The sequence below is a fragment of the Phyllobates terribilis genome, unplaced genomic scaffold (genome assembly GCF_046119375.1).
Source record: "Phyllobates terribilis strain yellow unplaced genomic scaffold, ASM4611937v1 Scaffold_12__6_contigs__length_324123572, whole genome shotgun sequence".
NCBI lineage: Eukaryota > Metazoa > Chordata > Amphibia > Anura > Dendrobatidae > Phyllobates > Phyllobates terribilis.
Window position 1 is genome coordinate 163518661 of NW_027362772.1, and position 20034 is coordinate 163538694.

Genomic DNA, 20034 nt, shown 5'->3' on the forward strand with positions numbered 1-20034 from the left:
CTCTGTTACTAGGCCCGCCTCCGGAGCAGAGCTCATGCAGAGCCCCTGCTCCCTGCCACTTCTGCTCAGACTTCTCTGCACTGAACTAAGATGGTGCCCACCTTTTATACTCCCTTCTCAATGCACCCAGGAACTGCTTCCTCCCTGCTCCTGCACTACAGGGTTCCCCTTCCTCAGTGTTCCCTCCCCCCACTCCAGCCAGGGACAGGGACTGTCGTGCCCATCTCAGAAGCATATTGGTCGCCCTGCCCCACGGCAATGTGGTGTAATGCATGCAGGTGTCGGGTCCTGATCCACACTCCATCCTTACCTGAGAGTGAGATATCACACCTCTGGGTGAGATGCAATACCTCTGTAGCAACCGAGCCCTCAGGGTGCTACAGTTCCATTTATCTTCAGCCTAGGTGACGTATTGTGATACAGGGCCGTGATTTTGGCTATAAAAGGGTCCCCTAGACCCCTACCCCAAGCTTTTTAAGAGAATCATATATGGCGTGCCAGGAGACTCTATGGAATGCTTTCTCAGCATCCAACGAGAGTATCTAATTACAAATTTTTAACTGCATCTAGCCCAGGAAATACTTCGTGCCTAGTAGCAGTGTCTGCTAGTCAGCGGATTATCCCGGCTGTTAAGCAAGCTACACCTCCTGTAGTTTGGACACTTAATTTTTTCAAAGGAAATGCTTCGGGACCACAGGATACTCAGTGAAGAGCATCAGGAGGCACCCCAAGGCATAGGGGCTGGGACTGGCAGTAGGATGCCTTGCGGTGGACAGCCGAGCTCGATCCTTATAAAAGTTTTTTAACTGCAGCAGCTTTAGTGGACGCTACTGGAGCTGGAATTACGCGGCTGCTGGCATGAGACTTGCCCTCCAATAGATCCTTGTAAATGGATTTAAAGTGTATTCATTCAAATTAGAGAGACCATTTAAATTAAAAAGCTTAGAGCTGCCTCCACCACAGGGGGGCTCGCTCGACCCACCAGCGGACAGGCACCAGTATTGGGAGAGGGGGGCTGGCCGTCAGGGTTCACCGCGGCTCTGGCACAAACCCGGCGACACGGAGGTGGCACGGGCAGGAGCGGACTGAACGTGTCGGCTTCTCACTTTTTGGATTTTAGAAGGGCATGACATGCCTATATTTGTGTCTCCCCCTCCTTTTACTCCTCCACCTCTTTTCTTTTCGCATGACTATATGTACTTGTCACTTTTCCATGTGTTAGTTGTGTCTTCTGAGCAGTTTGTCAGCTTTTGGACACCTTTGAAGGTGTTTTCTATGTGTTTCTATGTGTTTTTGTTTGCCTGCCATTGGTTTTAACGGTGTTCAAAGGTGTTCGACGAACAGTTCGATGAACAGTTCGGCGAACACATGGGTGTTCGACGAACCGAACCGAACTCGAACACTACGGGGGTGGCTCAACACTAGTTATAAAGAAGAGAATGGGGCATATTTATCAATTCTGTCTAAATCTTAGATCTGAGTGCTATATTAGGTCAGATTTTAGTAATTCATGACGTTGATAAATTTGGCACATTTTTAGACTGTCTAGGCTCTTATTTGGCTTACTTTGTGGCAAAAATTTGCACTTTTCATGCAAAACCTGGCCCTTTTACTGGAAAGTTCACACTTATTCACCGAGGTCTAAGGGGTAGCGTTTCTCCTTATGGAGAGTGACACACCAGCTCTGGCATGTCAAGGTAAGCAGGCTTATTCGCCATGCAATGCTCCTCTGGGAAATTTAATATGCAAATTGCCTCTTCAGAGAAAAAGAGGACTTGTACTCTATAGCGCCACCTATTGGAAGTAGCAATCCTACAAGTCACAATCAACCCTTTAACGAGTCGTGCAATATGACTTAGGATAAAAGCCAAATCAGCATCTCAATTTGCAGACACGGTGTTTCGGGCTGTTGGCCCTCGTCAGTGCAAAGTATGAGAACTGATTTGGCTAGGTGAGAGGCTCTGGACTGAGGTCTAAGGGGTAGCGTTTCTCCTTATGGAGAGTAACACACCAGCTCTGGCACGTCAAGGTAAGGAGGCTATTGCATGACTCGTTAAGGGGTTGATTGTGACTTGCAGGATTGCTGCTTCCAATAGGTGGCGCTATAGAGTACAAGTCCTCTTTTTCTCTGAAGAGGCAATTTGCACACTTATTCACCAAAATTCTAGTGTAAATCGCTTTGAAAAGTTGCAAAATGTGGAGTTGTGCAAAAAGTTTGCAACTTTTGGCGTTTTCACACCAGTTTAGTCCAGCTCTGCAAAAATGAGGGGTGTGACACCACAACACGTCTAATCCATGATGGGCTCTGGCGTACTTTATGCTGAAAAGCTTAAATCAGTTCCTGACTGGAGTAAGATTTGTGTCCAGGTGCTCAGAGACACATGCCACTTTACAGATGCTACTGATTCATTTTCATTAAGAGGCGTGAAGTTTCTGATTACGGCATGCTATCTCATCAAGACCAGCGCAAACAGTGCCGGTCTTGATGAATCATGGCCAAAGTGTCTAAAATATATAATAAGAATGGTGAAAGTCATAAAAGACAATTTTTAGGAGCAAAGTGTGCTACAAAGCAGGAACAATATGCAGTTGAGTAGATTATTATTATTATTTATTGTTATAGCGCCATTTATTCCATGGCGCTTTACATGTGAAAAGGGGTATTCATAGCAAAAACAAGTACAATAATCTTGAACACAATGTGACAGCGACTGGTACAGGAGGAGCGAGGACCCTGCCCGCGAGGGCTCACAATCTATTAGGGATGGGTGAGGATACATTAGGTGAGGGTAGAGCTGGTCATGCAGCGGTGGTTACTGCAGGTTGTAGGCTTGTCGGAAGAGGTGGGTCTTCAGGCTCCTTTTGAAGGTTTCCACGGTCGACGAGAGTCTGATGTGTTGGGGTAGAGAGTTCCAGAGTAGGGGGGAAGCACAGGGGAAATCTTGTATGCGATTGTGGGAGGAGGAGATAAGAGGGGAGTAGAGAAGGAGATCTTGTGAGGATCGGAGGTTGCGTGCGGGTATGTAACGGGAGACTAGGTCAGAGATATATGGAGGAGACAGGTTGTGAATGGCTTTGTATTCCATGGTTAGGGTTTTGAACGGCACTTCTGGCAATTAGGAGCCCCAGTAGGATCCAATCCCATAGAACAATGAATGTAAGACTTGGGACTCCGAAGAATAACTGGTTAAATCTTTATTAGTAATTCCAGTCCAAAACATTAAATGTTCCGGTCCAAACAGTGGAGTTTCATCTCTCTACTTTACAGCAGTGGTTCCTCCACTATTGCGCTCATTTCCCATATTGTTTATCCTGGGTAATCTGTATCACTGATGAAGGTCCACTCTTTGGACCGAAATGTTTCATGTTTTGGATTGTCAGCTACTAATAAAGCTTTAATCAGTTGCAAAGGAGGAACAGTCTAAAAGTTAATTCTATTATTTTAGCGAATGTGTTGGGGACAAGATTTTATGTATGTATTTTAAGTATGACAGGTTCTCCTACTCTTGTTAGTACACCCTCCCTTACAGACGGCGCAACTCTCTTGTTCCTAAAGTAACTGCTGATGAAGGAGCATAATACCAGATCTGTCCATTCACCTCCTCGAAATTAAAGCTCTGCACATGGAAAAATAGTTTTTCAATTGGAGGAGGCTGACGGAGGAGAATGTTATCAAACGTGTCCATCAAGTGCCATATTGAGTCATTTTTCCTATGTTGGCCCTACAGGGAAATTGAACACTTACTGTGGTTTTTTCTTTAGTGGGGGGAGGAAATGATATATGATGACCAATGTATAGAATGCATAACAGTTCTTCTTATCCAGAAGGAAAAACACAGGGTGAAATTTATCATTCCGTTTGCACCAAAGATTTTTGGCACAATTTGCGTCGTTTTATTCTCATAAATGCCTAAGACAAATGTATCAATGTTTTACTTTATTTGTTACTTTATTTATTACAATAGTTATTGCTACCTGTTCCAAAGCTTAAAAATGTAAAAGAAAGTAGTTAAAAGTGTTAATTGAGCAGTGAAATGCTCCAGTGTGTGGTAGTCGAATCGAGCACGTCTGACACTCAGATGTGCTCGACTCAAGTAGCGAGCATAATGGAAGTGAATGGCAAAGTTAAGCATTTTTCCGGAGGCCGCAAAAAATCTCTCTCTCTCTTTCTCTTTCTTGATTTCTCTGCTCCTGACTCAGATAATTCACTTCCAGAGATCTGAGTACTCGTGCACCACATGATACTCATCACTGCTTGCTACTCGATCGAGCACCCTGACGCTCGATCGAGTATCGAGCAGTGCCAAGCATGCTCGCCCATCACTAGTAGTTAACCTTTTTGGCATGATGTATAACATATTTATGTTTGCATTTCTATATAAAAGTTCCAAAATAGTTGCACTTTCTAGACAGGTCATAGCTGTGTTAAAAAAGGTGTGAAATAAATATATTTATACTTTCATCTTTTTTTAACACACATAAAAAAATATCGAAATTTGTGCAAAATTCCACATTAATGTGCGACATTTCTAACATTGGGAAGTGTTCCAATTAGCATGCAATTAATGTTGAAATTTGCATAAAATTATATCAAACCCTTTCTTGAACCTGTCCACATGGCAAAGGATATTAGCCAACTAAAAACCCATTTGCAGACAGTTGTTTCGAGGTTCTTTCCCCTTTTCATTGCACATCAAAACACTATTTGGCCGGATGAGTCTTTGGCCGAGCTGTGGGTAATGCTGGTTTTCATTAGGAAGATCTAAGTGAAGTATTGAATCTTATAGGTAATTATAATGTATGGGGGGAAAAGCAATTAATGTAATAAGTTATCATTAGCAGTTACTAAGCATTATACACATTTTGGTGACGTTGAGACTTTATGATGCAAAGTGACCTCCAGCCTAGACATACAGTTAGGTCCATATATATTTGGACAGACAACATTTTTCTAATTTTGGTTCTAGACATTACCACAATGAATTTTAAACAAAACAATTCAGATGCAGTTGAAGTTCAGACTTTCAGCTTTCATTTGAGGGTATCCACATTAAAATTGGATGAAGGGTTTAGGAGTTTCAGCTCCTTAACATGTGCCACCCTGTTTTTAAAGGGACCAAAAGTAATTGGACAATTGACTCCAAGGCTATTTCATGGACAGGTGTGGGCAATCCCTTCGTTATGTCATTCTCAATTAAGCAGATAAAAGGCCTGGAGTTGATTTGAGGTATGGTGCTTGCATTTGGAAGGTTTTGCTGTGAAGTAAACATGCGGTCAAAGGAGCTCTCCATGCAGGTGAAACAAGCCATCCTTAAGCGCAAAAACAGAAAAAAACCATCCGAGAAATTGCTACAATATTAGGAGTGGCAAAATCTACAGTTTGGTACATTCTGAGAAAGAAAGAAAGCACTGGTGAACTCATCAATGCAAAAAGACCTGGGCACCCACGGAAGACAAAAGTGGTGGATGATCGCAGAATAATCTCCATGGTGAAGAGAAACCCCTTCATAACAGCTAACCAAGTGAACAACACTCTCCAGGAGGTAGGCGTATCAATATCCAAATCTACCATAAAGAGAAGACTGCATGAAAGTAAATACAGAGGGTTCATTGCACGGTGCAAGCCACTCATAAGCATCAAGAATAAAAAGGCTAGACTGGACTTTGCTAAAAAAAAATCTAAAAAAGCCAGCACAGTTCTGGAAGAACATTCTTTGGACAGATGAAACCAAAATAAACCTCTAGCGTGGTACAGCTCATGATCCAAAGCATACCACATCATCTGTAAAACACGGCGGAGGTGGTGTGATGGCTTGGGCATGCATGGCTGCCAGTGGCACTGGGTCACTAGTGTTTATCGATGATGTGACACAGGACAGAAGCAGCCAAATGAATTCTGATGTCTTCAGAGCCATACTGTGTGCTCAGATCCAGCCAAATGCAGCCAAACTGATTGGTCGTCGTTTCATACTACAGATGGACAATGACCCAAAACATAAAGCCAAAGCAACCCAGGAGTTTATTAAAGCAAAGAAGTGGAATATTCTTGAATGGCCAAGTCAGTCACCTGATCTCAACCCAATTGAGCATGCATTTCACTTGTTAAAGACTAAACTTCAGACAGAAAGGCCCACAAACAAACAGCAACTGAAAACCACCGCAGTGACGGCCTGGCAGAGCATCAAAAAGGAGGAAACACAGCGTCTGGTGATGTCAATGAGTTCAAGACTTCAGGCAGTCATTGCCAACAAAGGGTTTTCAACCAAGTACTAGAAATGACCATTTAATTTACAATTATTTAATCTGTCCAATTACTTTTGGTCCCTTTAAAAACAGGGTGGCACATGTTAAGGAGCTGAAACTCCTAAACCCTTCATCCAATTTTAATGTGGATACCCTCAAATGAAAGCTGAAAGTCTGAACTTCAACTGCATATGAATTGTTTTGTTTAAAATTCATTGTGGTAATGTCTAGAACCAAAATTAGAAAAATGTTGTCTCTGTCCAAATATATATGGACCTAACTGTAAACAAAAGTCCTGGCCTATAGTGAAAAGGACAGAGATGTGGCGCGTGACTACGAAAATTTAAAGGACTGGACGGCAAGTAGCGGAGCGACCAGATAGGTGAGTATTATTTTTATTTTTCAAATTTTCTTTGAACATCCGACATTCGTATTTACGAGTTGTATTTAAGTCGGATGTTCATAAATTGGGGACTGTCGGTATATGATTCTTGACTCAAAAACATCTTGCGTTTCACCTCTGAATACAAATATGGACCACAATATTAGTATATAATAAGCCAATGAGCTCCCCCATAAAAACATAAATTACTGTGCTCATTAAAAATATTTAGATTTGAGAGTCCTCAGTGGTTGATACCTTTTAATGGCTAACTGAAAAGAAAGTAACAAATTGCAAGCTGTCGAGACTACGCAGGTCTCTTCATCAGGCTAATACTTAAAGCTCTTCGTAGTCTCGAAAGCTTGCAATTTGTTGCCATCTTTTCAGTTAGCCATTAAAAGGTATCTGTTATGATCTGCAACATGAACTAAGGAAAGATAGAGGAAAGCTGTCCCTACAGTAAGACTAAGCTGAATCCCTACGATGTAGCGGGCTGCCTGTTCCTAGCGAACAGACCCGCCTTAGTCCTCGGCTAGTCTGAACAGAGACCTATAGCATAAAGGGAGGGGTTCCTAAAAGAACTAAGGACTGGGACAAAAATGTGACACCTCCTAAACAGTGAAGATGTTGCAGAACACAAAAGACAAACTGACAAAAAGGTACTAGAGGTCCCAGAAGAACCAAGCGAACTGAGAGATATAGGCACAGAAGCACCTGGCTAGAGAAACAGTCAAACACTGAAGTCCAGCACAGCCAAAAGGGTGGAGCTGGAATATAAAGGCAGATGGTCACGTGACCGCAAAACACAAGATGCAAAAAACAAACAGGAGGGTTCTAACAGTATCAACCACTGAGGACTCTCAAATATAAATATTTTTCTATCTACTGGCTAACACGGTACAAGAATATATATTTTCCCTATGTGCTTATTAATAAAATTAAGTTAGCCAAATTAATTAGCTACTCCCACACTAAAATATATATATATTCATTAGCCTCTGTACGTCTCCAATTGAATATATAAATCCATTGCCCACTTGCCCCCAATTTATTACCCAATACCTCCCCCAATTTATAACCCAATTTTATCTCCTTCCCAATTCTTAATCAGCCACTTTTATTCCTCTACAATGCATTATCTACTGTCCCCTCAATTCATTTCTGCCTTCCTTTTAATCCCAATTTATCAATCACTGTCATCTCCAATTCATTTCCCACTGTCTACCCCTCACCTCTCCAATTTATTACCCACAGTCTACCGCTCACCCCTCCAATTCATTACCCACTGTCTACATCCTACGCCTCCAATTTATTACCCACTGTCTACATCTCACTCCTCCAATTTATTACCCACTGTCTACATCTCACCCCTACAATTCATTGCCCACTGTCTACATCTCAACCCTCCAATTTATCACCCACTGTCGACCTCTCACCCCTCCAAATTATTACCCACTGTCTACCTCTCACCCCTCCAATTTCTTAACCGCTGTCTACCTCTCACCCTTCCAATTCATTACCTACTATCTACATCTCACCCTTCCAATTTATTACCCACTATCTACCACTCACCCCTCCAATTCATTTCCCACTGTCTACATCTCACCCCTCCAGTTCATTGCCCACTATCTACCTCTCACCCCTCCAATTCATTACCCACTATCTACATCTCACCCTTCCAATTTATTACCCAGTATCTACCTCTCACCCACACAATTCATTACCCACTGTCTATCTCTCACCCCTCCAATTCATTCCCCACTGTCTACCTCTCATCCCTCCAATTCATTACCCACTATCTACCTCTCACCCTTCCAATTCATTTCCCACTGTCTACCTCTCACCCCTCTAATTCATTTCCCACTGTCTACCTCTCACCATTCCAATTTATTACCCACTGTCTACCTCTCACTCTTCCAATTCATTACCCACTATCTACATCCCACCCCTCCAATTCATTACTCACTATCTACATCCCATCCCTCCAATTCATTACCCACTGTCTACCTCTCACCCCTCCAATTCATTACCCAATATCTACATCTCATCCCTCCACTTCATTACCCACTATCTACCTCTCACCCCTCCAATTCATTACCCACTATCCTGCTCTCACCCTTCCAATTCATTACCCACTATCTACCTCTCACCCTTCCAATTCATTTCCCACTGTCTACCTCTCACTCCTACAATTCATTACCCAATATCTACATCTCATCCCTCCAATTCATTACCCACTATCTACCTCTCACCCTTCCAATTCATTTCCCACTGTCTACCTCTCACTCCTCCAATGTATTTCCCACTGTCTACCTCTCACCACTCTAATTTATTACCCACTGTCTACCTCTCACTCCTCCAATTCTTTACCAACTATCTACATCTCACCCCTCCAATTAATTTCCCACTGTCTACATCTCACCCCTCCAATTCATTACCCATTGTTCTCTTTTGCAGTCTGAAATTTAAAAAAAACATTTACTCACCTCCTGACAAATCCATATTCAAAATTAGAATGAGAGCAACCCGGTCACAGGCTTAGCCCCAGAGTCCTGAGTTTTGAATGACTGCCCAGATTACCTTCATAATAATCTGCCACTGGTTGCATGCAGTCCTGAATTTGTGATAATCTGTCTTCACTCTTTATCATACAGTTGTACAGTCACTTCAAAAATATGAGTTTCCCTCAAAAAATTGAGCAACACAATCATAGAAAATAAACCACAAGTATAATTGTTAGTTTTAAAGTTTATCCATCATTTAACTAATAGTCACCATTCCTAAAATAGTGGTGTTATGATAACCTAAAGAAGCCTTAAAATTTGCAAGTTTCTTGCTCTTATTTTATTCCTGCTGCTCACCTGAGTATTCAGTTTTTTTATTATTATTACTTTTTGAGGGGGGCAATTTTTTACATTCTTTACTAAGAAGGCATTGCTCACAGGATCCTCTGGGGCGTGTCTTTAGGTTGCTCTGCATAATTACTTTGTACTTAGTAAAGCCCACAAAGAATGGCACTAAATAAAAAAGCTCGTGTGTTTAGAACTGATTGGTGAATTTTTATAAAAAATTGACTACTCAAGGGAGCAACGAGGTTAAAATAAGAGCAAAAAAATAGCTATTTTGATCTGGTGACAGGTCCTTTTTAAAGAAACACTAAACAAAAATTTATTTTTTTTGGATTGTGTAGAAAATGCTGCAGACTAACAAAAAGTGAGGGTAGCTATATTTCATGTTTAGTTTCTTCATTTTCTTCTTGTGTGAGTGTTCCCTTAAGAATGTTTCAAAAAACATACTGAAGTTTTTGGCACCGCTAACATTTCTGGGCAAAAGAGACAAATGAGTAATGATTCTCTTAGTCATCCCTTGATAATGTTGCCAAAATGCTCGCTATATGGGGATGATGTTGATTGTTTAGTTAACAACAGAATGATTCAATCCAGGCTGGGCAGATGATCAAGTATTTGATACATCATAGTATTAATTTATTAAAGTGTGTATTGCATAATAACAGCAGCGCTAATGCTCTTTAGTGCACAGAAGGCATGAGCGGGGTATGCAGAGTTGCATACCCCTGTTAGTAAAAGTGTATGATCACTTTGGCATCATTGTATACACACATAAAATTGGACACTTGAAAAAGAAGCTTAAAGGGTTTTTTCAATGAAAGCAAGTTATCAACTATCCACACGATAAGTTGTAACTTGTTGATCAGTGGAGGTCTATCCACTATGACCAACACCGTATGGCAGAATGAATGGAAGAAGAACTTTTATCCCTGTTAGGCTAGGGTCAAATGGCCATAGATTCTCTCATCTGAGAATCTATGACCATTTGATCAGTGTCAGCTGAGTGTGGTCCAATTTTCTTGGATGAGAGAATCGGAGCGCACTGTGAAGACTGAGGAGAAGATGGAGAGCCAAATTTCTCCATCTTCTCCATTGTGTCAGTGTGTGGAAATCGGACCACCCTCGGATGTCATCTGAGTACAGTCCGATAGTTTCCACGGACTTGCATGGCCTAGTGCGATTCGAGTATCAAATCAAATTCAGACCTGCTGCAATTTTTTCCTCGGACTGGCACTTGGTTCAAGGAAAAAAGTGGACTTGTGTGTGGCCCCATAGAATAACTTTGGTCCAAGTGCAAACCAATGTTTTGTCGGATTGCACTACAGAGGAAAATACAGTGGTGTGAGCGAACCCTTAGAACAGAGTTTCCGTGTGAATGTTGCTCAGTTCATTCCCTATGGGGGTACTGGACAATGTACTCTACTTTTTTTGTCTGCCACATAGAGAAAAAATTAAGCGGCAGTCGGGCATACGCACAGATTCTCCATTTTGTAATGGGGTAAAATAGACCCATTGGGGATAAAAATTCCCTGTTTTGCCAATCTGTTCGGGTCCCAGTGTTGGAACCCCACCAATCAGTAACTTATCCCTTAACTTTTAAATAGGGGACAACTTGTTATCCCTGAGAAGCCCTTTTAATACTGGGAAACCGGCAAGCTTTGAGATTTTACAACCACAAGCAAAATAAGTTTTACATGGTGGTCATTGATATCGTTGGTCTACTTTCATGTACACGAATTATTGGAGTTTTTCCACCCTACTTTTTTCAAAATGAACCGAAATGCTTTAAACTAACCCATAGACATGAATGGGCACGTGCCATCCGATTATCGGAGGCAACTTGTGCATGTTGCGACTTTTTCCTTGGACTGACTCAGTCGAAGGAAAAAAATCGGACATTTGCACAGCCCCATAGAACAACATGGGGACGAGTGCTATCCATCAAAATAACGGATAGCACTCATCCGATTATTACAGTTGGGTGCACAAGCCGCATTCTTAATACAAAACATCAGTCTTATTAAATATGTCACTATGTCTCCAAATTTTAACCCAATGAATTTTCTATGGTATGTGATGAAGAACAATCATAAAGTGGCTGTACTGGATTTGATCAATTTTTCTTTTGGCAACAGCGCCCCTCCTGCCCTTGAGTTGAATCTGGTATTGCAATTCAGCTTTAATGAAGCTTTAATGAAGTGAAATAAAAAAAAATGTATTTATTCGAAAACAGCGTGAAAATATAAAATATGTAGCTCGCCCCTTTGAGCTGTGTGATTTATTGGATTGTCTGATAATCGCTGGAGAGTGTCAATACATTTGAAGTTTCTTTTTGTTTTCTTATTCATATTTCTTTATTGTAAATGATAAGGATTTCTTTTCTTATTACTTATTAAAACATCATGCTGTATTAAATATTATTCCTTTCCCAGAGAAGAAAAGAAAAAAGAAGAAGAATCACCAGAAGGAATTCCTCCAGATGTCTGGGAAATATTAAAAAAAGCAAAACCCAGCGAGTATGAAAAAATTGCTTTTCAATACGGCGTAACTGACCTTAGAGGCATGCTGAAACGTCTGAAGAAGGTGAAAGTGGAAATAAAAAAAAGTGAAGGTAATGCATAAATATTTTTATATATCGTTTGTATACAATTGCTTGTACAATGCTCAGCATAAATGAGTAGTAAGATTTTAATCAATCCCTGAGCACAAGACCAATTTCCAAAATTTTGACAAGACTGAGTTCCATAGAACATTTTTTAACTCATTGTTTTTTTTTTGCTCAAATTAATTTAGAAATGATTAAAAAACTGTGCAATTAGTATTAATAAAAAATCTCCTACCACTCTGGATATGAACCTTCTTTACTCACCACACTCTTTTTTTTACATCTTTCAAACAATCCCTATGTGTAGCTTCATTTTTGCATTCCAGATTACTCAATTCCTTTTGTCCTTCTTTTTGGGGTGCTTCAGTTGAGAACTGAGATACCTAACTTATCTTTGTGATCATTAAGGCAACTCATAACCATATAGAACCTGGGATAAAAACAAAATGAACAAATACCATCCACAAAGTAAATTAATAAAAAGTAATACTACATGTAAGGAACATAGGGTACTTAGATGAAACTTTTTTGATCATAAAAGTGTTGAGACCATTCTACCACGACAAGGTGTACCCAATCGGGATGGTCCCTAACTGTAGTTCACCTCACTTTTTTTCAGCAGACCTCAAAATAGTCAGGGGCAGAGCAGAACCCAGACCTGACAGTTTTGCATCTGCCCGTGGAAAACTGTATAGACAAGATGCACATAACAAAAAGGGGGAAGCACATCGTCTGTATGTACAAAGTACAAAAAATAAAGCAAAACCAAACAAATGATCCAGAACACATGTTGTTAACCAATAACTAGACATGAGCCAACCCGAACTTCAAAGTTTGGGGTTCATACCGGACAGTTAGTGTCCAGTGAAAAACGCCAAATGCAGACTTCTCCCGGAAGTCCGTTGCAATGTTTACAGTTTTGGGAGGAGAGAGAGAGATTTTTTTCCAGATCCAAAGTTCTGGTCTCCATTGTTTTCTATGGAGTTTGAGCTCTGGTTCAAGTTCGGGTACAGTTCTGGTACCCCAACTGAACTTTGGACTAAAGTTGAGGTCGGGTACCAGAACCTGAACTTCCCCAGGTCTATCCATTACCATATGCATGGGTGGACACCACCCAACATCCATGTCTCGGCACATCTTTTTATTTACATGTCTACTGATTTTTTTAAATGTCAATATGTAATACCACATCTCCTACCACTGCAGGAGAAACCAGTAGGCAAAATATTGATTACTGAGTAGTCCTAAAGGAATAATGCCCTTAAAGTATATTTAATCTTATACATATTACTTGTAGTTGCTAAGATTGGAAAAATAACAATGTTTTTAATATGAAGAAGACCCATTTTAATACGTTAATGTTTTTTGTTTTTTTTATAGCATTTACTAAGAAACTGGATCCATGTTATTCGGTAGACAAGGGCCAGAAGATTAAAATGATAGTGGAGGTTGCAAACCCTGATGTTACAATTAAATGGTTCAAAAATGGTCAAGAGATTAAACCTGGTGCCAAGTAAGTGACAGTCAATCAATGTTCTCACTGCCAGTGTGACATACCTTTTTTCTTCGGCTAAGATCAGTGTCATGTAAGTCTTATACTTTGACAAACAAGATTTAGGAGGAAGAAATGTCATGAGCGGACTTGACACGGCTCCTATTACAAGACCGCGCTGGTATCAGTGATCATTAGAATGAGCCACTCTTTGACAAATGTTTGTAAAGGCAGACAGAAAGGCTAATATATATATATATATATATATATATATATATATATATATATATATATGTGTATATATATATATATATGCTAAATGTAGAGTACAATTTATTTAACAACATAAATTCCTCTGTTTTCAGGTTTGTGTTTGAGAATGTCGGACTAAAGAGGATTATGACCATCAACAAATGTACCCTGGCAGATGATGCCCAATATGAATGTCTGATTGGAGATGAGAAAAGTACTACAGAGCTTTTTGTCAAGGGTAAGAAAACAAAAGTTTTAACCTAGTTTTGTAACACATATCAAATGGTACATATCCATATCTATAATCGTTTGCATACATAGTTGTGTCTTTATAAAGTTCAAATGTTTATTTGTAGGTCATTGAAATATACAGATCCCTCCGAAAACACATCTGTTTGTAGAGTCTTAATCCTCTATCTGATTAAAGGCCCCATCACACATAACAAGATTGCTAGCAAGATCGTTATTACGTCACAGTTTTGGGATCGCTGGAGAGTCGTTTCGTGATCGCTGGGAAGCTGTCAAACATGCAGAACTTCCCAACGATTTCGGCCGCTCCAGCGATCTAACTAACGATCTCGGCGGTCGTTGGGACGCTTTCACACAGCAGCTATTTCAACGATCCAGACCTTGATAGGGACTGTATTGTGTCACAAAAGTGTGCATAAAATTATGCAAAATCAGGACTCAGTCGAATGAACGGATATCAACAGCCCGGAGAATTCTGCTAGGATCTGCAATCCAGCACGAGGTCAGAAACAAAGGATGGAATCGCTATTCTGTTGCCTTCTTTATGCACGGTGGAAAATGAGAACGCTGTAGCGACCACCAATCAGGGACGAGGGGCGCGGAAAAGTCCAATTTATGCACGCCTACGTGTCTCAGTTCTGAATCGCTAACGAGGTCATTGATAAGGTGTCAAATACAGCGATGCACACTGTCCAGCGGGAGCGCAACGACCCAGGAATGGTCCAGGAAGCTTTGCAATGATCAGCGATCTCACAGCAGGGGCCTGATCATTGCTACCTGTCAGACATAACGAGATCGCTAGCAAGATCGCTATTGCGTCACAAAAACCGTGACGTATCAACGATCTCGCTAGCGATCTCGTTATGTGTGACGGGGCCTTAAGTCCTACAAAAGTAAACTAAGGGCAAGTATTCATTGTTCTTTAATGATAATGAGGTGACTCTGATCATCCTGTCCCGGTCTACAGAGTAAAGTCGAAATGTTAGCTTTATTTATCGGATATTCAAATACAAATTTTATATTTAGAACCTCCTGTGACAATTGTGAAACCGCTTGAAGACCAGCAAGTGTTTGTGGGAGATAAAGTTGAATTGGAAGTAGAAGTATCAGAAGAAGGTGCTGTAGTTATGTGGTACGTCTTCTATTTAATAACTTTAACTCGTATGACAAGAACCATGAAAAATTCTGTAAAGGACACCTGAATTACTTTGAATTTGGAAGCCATGCAATGGCAAGAGGCAATTGTGTAGGGGCTCATCAGACGCTCCTGCAAATCGGTCCGATCTTGAACCACAATGGACCTCTCTCGATCCGAGTGTGACAGCCTCATAGTCGGGAGACTCGTGCATTGCAGTCCAAGATGGGACCAATTTGCATAGAAGACTGCATGAACCTTAACTGAAACACTGAAGCAAAAAAAAATAAAAATGAGAAGGCCATATACAACCTATACTCAAAAGTTACCCACTATCTCCATTTTTTTTCTTGCAAGGATGAAAGATGGAGTTGAGCTGACTCGGGAAGAAACATTTAAATATCGTTTCAAGAAAGACGGGAAAAAACACATTTTGATCATTAATGAGTCCACCAAAGAAGATACTGGACGTTACCAAGTAATGACCAATGGTGGAAAGTGTGAAGCTGACCTTATAGTTGAAGGTATGGGTGACATGACTATATTGTAACAATACTTGTAATATTGACATCTAATAATGTTCGCAATCTCTTCAAAAATCTCATATAATTAATTTCTTATTCCAGAGAAACAGCTTGAAGTGATCCAAGACATTGCTGACCTAACAGTGAAGGCATCAGACCAAGCTGTATTTAAATGTGAGGTGTCTGATGAGAAAGTGACTGGTAAATGGTATAAAAATGGCATAGAGATCAGACCAAGCAAGCGCATCACAATGACTCACAAGGGCAGGTAAATTTATCTCCGGAGAATCGTCAAGTGTAAACTGGGTCTTGATCTCTTGGACTTTACCAGCTTTACGGACCTTATCCACCAAATGTTTACATAAAGCTTTGCCGTGAGGAAGATCCCATGGCATAGGAGCAGGAGGTATGGGGATGCTCTCTAGTAACTCACATAGTGAAATGGCAGAAAGGTTGCATGCAAGCCACGATCATAGGTAGCAAATATTGAAGTCTATGAAAACAAAGTTGTGTGTGACTTGCATTCTGTGACCAAAAATCACAACTGTGTAGGATTAATTTTGACAGTCAAATTGCAGCTGCAGTTTGTTGCAGACTCTGACAAACAGTAATTGCAATGTGACACTGTGATCTTTCTAGGGAGTGACACATGTCGCCATTTGTCAATGGGGTCATGTTGCATCCCACTTCCTAACACAACCGCCAAGCAAAGCTGTTGAATTTTTTATTGAAGTTTACATGTCAACTTTGGCTCTATAGACATCAATCTATAGTCATTGTGACTCCTTTTGACTTTTTTTTTAGCCAACTTACTGTTAAAAAATAAATAATTGACCGGCAGCAAGTCGCACATGAGATTTGTGGTTAGCGAAAAATGTTATGTAGCCCTATCTTGAATAAATCATTGCCCTTAAAGGACTTTTTTACCTTCTGGGTGACAGGCAAATCACAAAAAAGGTAAAAAAAAAAATATCTCAAATATTATGTATATTAACCATTTCGCACCAGAGCCTGTTTTTGCCTTCGTGATCGGGCCAATTTTTTAAATTCTGACCACTGTCATTTTATGAAGTAATTACTCTGGAACGCTTCAATGGATCCCCCTGATTCTGAGACTGTTTTTTCGTGACATATTGTACTTCATGATAGTGGTAAAATTTATTCGATATCACTTGTGTTTATTTGTGAAAAAATCAGAAATTTGGTGAAAATTTTGAAAATTTTGCAATTTTCAAACTTTGAATTTTCATGCCCTTAAATCAGAGAGATATGTCACACAAAATAGTTAATAAATAACATTTCCCACATGTCTACTTTACATCAGCACAATTTTGGAACCAACATTTTTTTTTGTTAGGGAGCTACAAGGGTTAAAAGTTGACCAGCGATTTCTCATTTTTCCAACAAAATTTACAAAAACATTTTTTTAGGGACCACATCATATGTGAAGTCACTTTGAGGGGTCTTTATGACAGAAAATACCCAAAAGTGACACCATTCTAAAAACTGCACCCCTGAAGGTGCTCAAAACCACATTCAAGAACTTTATTAACCCTTCAAGTGCTTCACAGGAATTTTTGGAATGTAGAATAAAAAAATTAACATTTAACTTTTTTCACAAAAATGTTACTTTAGACGCAATTTTTTTTATTTTCATAGGGGTAACAGGAAAAAATGGACCCCCACATTTTTTGTGCAATTTCTCTTGAGCGCACTGATACCCCATATGTGAGGGAAAACCTCTGTTTGGGCACACTGCAGGGTTCGGAAGGGAAGGAGCGCCATTAGACTTTTTGAATGTAAAATTTGTCTGAATAATTAGCAGATGCCATGTTGGGTTTGGAGAGCCACTGATGTTCCTAAACAGTGGAAACCCCCCACAAGTGACACCATTTTGGAAACTACACCCCTTAGGGAACTTATCTAGATGTGTGGTGAGCACCTTGAACCCCAAGGTGCTTCACAGAAGTTTATAATATTGAGCTGTAAAAATAAAATTTTCACATTTTTCCCACAAAAACGTTTGTCATCCCTTAATTTTGCTTTATCATAAGGGTAATAGGATAAATTGCACCATGAAATTTGTTGTGCAATTTCTCCTGAACACGCCGATACCCCATATGTGGAGGCAAACCACTGTTTGGGCGCACGGCAGGGTTTGAAAGGGAAGGAGCGCCATCTGACTTTTTGAATGTAAAATTTGTTTGAATAATTAGGGGACGCCATGTTGCATTTGGGGAGCCCCTGATGTGCCTAAACAGTGGAAACCCCCCACAAGTGACACCATTTTGGAAACTAGACCCCTTAGGGAACTTATCTAGATGTGTGGTGAGCACCTTGAACCCCAAGGTGCTTCACAGAAGTTTATAATAATGAGCTGTAAAAATAAAATTTTCACATTTTTCCCACAAAAAATGTTTTTCATTCCCTAATTTTGCATTATCATAAGGGTAACAGGATAAATTGCACCATGAAATTTGTTGTGCAATTTCTCCTGAGTATGCCGATACCCCATATGTGGGGGAAAACCACTGCTTTGGTGTACGGCAGGGTTCAGAAGAGAAAGGAGCGCTATGTTGGCTGGGATAGGTTGCAAACACCATGTCACATTTGAAGAGTCGCTGACATGCCGAAACAGCAGAAACCCCCACAAGTGACCCCATTTTGTAAACTACACCTCTCAATGAATTCATCTAGGGAAGTAGTGAGTATTTTTTAATTTTTTAATTTATACCATTGGGCAGTGAAAAAAGCATAATTATATTTTTACCACAAAAAAATGTTTTACCCTCAGACTTTACATGGTGCCGAAATGTGTCACACAATTTCTTCTAAAAGTGTCATTACCCCATATGTGGCTGTATCATACCGCTTAGCCATACGGCGAGATCTGGGAGGGACGGAGCGCTATTTGACAATTGGAGAACAAATTTTTGTAGAATAGGCATTTGGATTTGGGAGCACAAAATTTTCTGAATTTCTTTTGGGGGGCAAGGGCCATTTCGCTTTCCCAGAGCCTTTCTGCTACCAGTAACTTGGAAGTCCCTTATATTTTTAACAGATGACGGACCTGAGTGGGGACTAGTTTTTTTTGAGGACTGAGTTGAAGCTTTTATTGGGAACATTTTACGTAACATTTATCCGGCTCTCTAGGCTGAGCACTTACATCGGGGTTTCCATCTAAATTTCCAAGTGATGTAATTCAGATGAAACCCCTGCGGGATCCATTCACTGTAATGAGGCAGCAGAGTTACTCTGGACTCCGTCTGGCCTCTGTTTAGCGGTGTCCTTTTTTTCAGAAGTGCACAGAACTGTGGCCAACCACACTTTTATGCACGCCTAAAACAAATGACACCGTGGGATCACAGGCCAGACGGCATCCACAGTGGCCTATATCTGCCTCATTACAGGGAATCTTCCGTCATGGGTTCCGGCTGAATCACATATTTCAGAGATTTACACGGAAACTCTGGTGTAAGCGCTTAGCGCAGAGCGCAGGATAAATGTGAGCAGAGCCTTATTGCGATCTTTGGGAGACATAATAAACAAATCAGTAGCGGGTGAAGAATTGGTTTATTTATTTTTTACGCCGTTCCTCGTGTGATATAACTGATTAGATTACTTTATTCTTCGGGTCGGTGCGATTACAGAGATACCAGATTTATATCGGGTTTTTATGACTGACAGCTGTCACACACTAAGAGACGCTTTTTTTTGCAAAATCTAGTTTTTGCATCGCCATATTTTGAGAGCTATAATATTTCGGCCGACAGAGTCATGTGATGGCTTGTTTTTTGCGGGATGAGTTGACATTTTTATTGGTGCCATTTTTTGGTACATGACATTTTTTGATCGCTTTCTATTCCGTTTTTTGGGAGGTAAAATTAACAAAAACCAACAATTCAGGAATTGTTTTTTGAGGTTTTTTTTATGCCATTCTGCGTGTGGTAAAAGTGATCAGGCAGCGTTATTCTTCGAGTCAGTACGTTTACAGCGATACTACACTTACTGTATATTTTTTTTATGTTTTGGCGCTTTTACACAATAAAACAATTTTATAGAAAAAATATTTTTTTTGCATTGCTTTTTTCTGAGCGCTATAAATTTTTTATTTTTGGCTGATGGAGCTGTATGGTGGCTTTTTTTTTGCGGAACAAGATGACGTTTTCAGCGGTACCATTTTTATTTCCATTTTGCTTTTTGATCGCATTTTTTTCCACTTTTTGTTTGGCGATATGATGAAAAAGCATATTTTTTTGCTTCGTTTTTTATTTATTTTTATTAGGTGTGCACAGAAGGAGTT

General features: G+C 40.2%; 1 protein-coding gene across 2 annotated transcripts in view; it reads left to right on the forward strand.

Moving 5' to 3' along the window:
• MYBPC2 (myosin binding protein C2) overlaps nt 1-20034 on the forward strand; it is a 128348-nt gene that overhangs the window by 49107 nt on the left and 59207 nt on the right. For both annotated transcript variants that reach the window (XM_073656476.1, XM_073656478.1), the window contains 6 exons: nt 11907-12085; nt 13460-13592; nt 13937-14061; nt 15099-15204; nt 15565-15731; nt 15834-15999. In XM_073656476.1, the coding sequence (XP_073512577.1) occupies nt 11907-12085; nt 13460-13592; nt 13937-14061; nt 15099-15204; nt 15565-15731; nt 15834-15999 (876 nt within the window). The remainder of the gene's footprint in view (nt 1-11906; nt 12086-13459; nt 13593-13936; nt 14062-15098; nt 15205-15564; nt 15732-15833; nt 16000-20034) is intronic.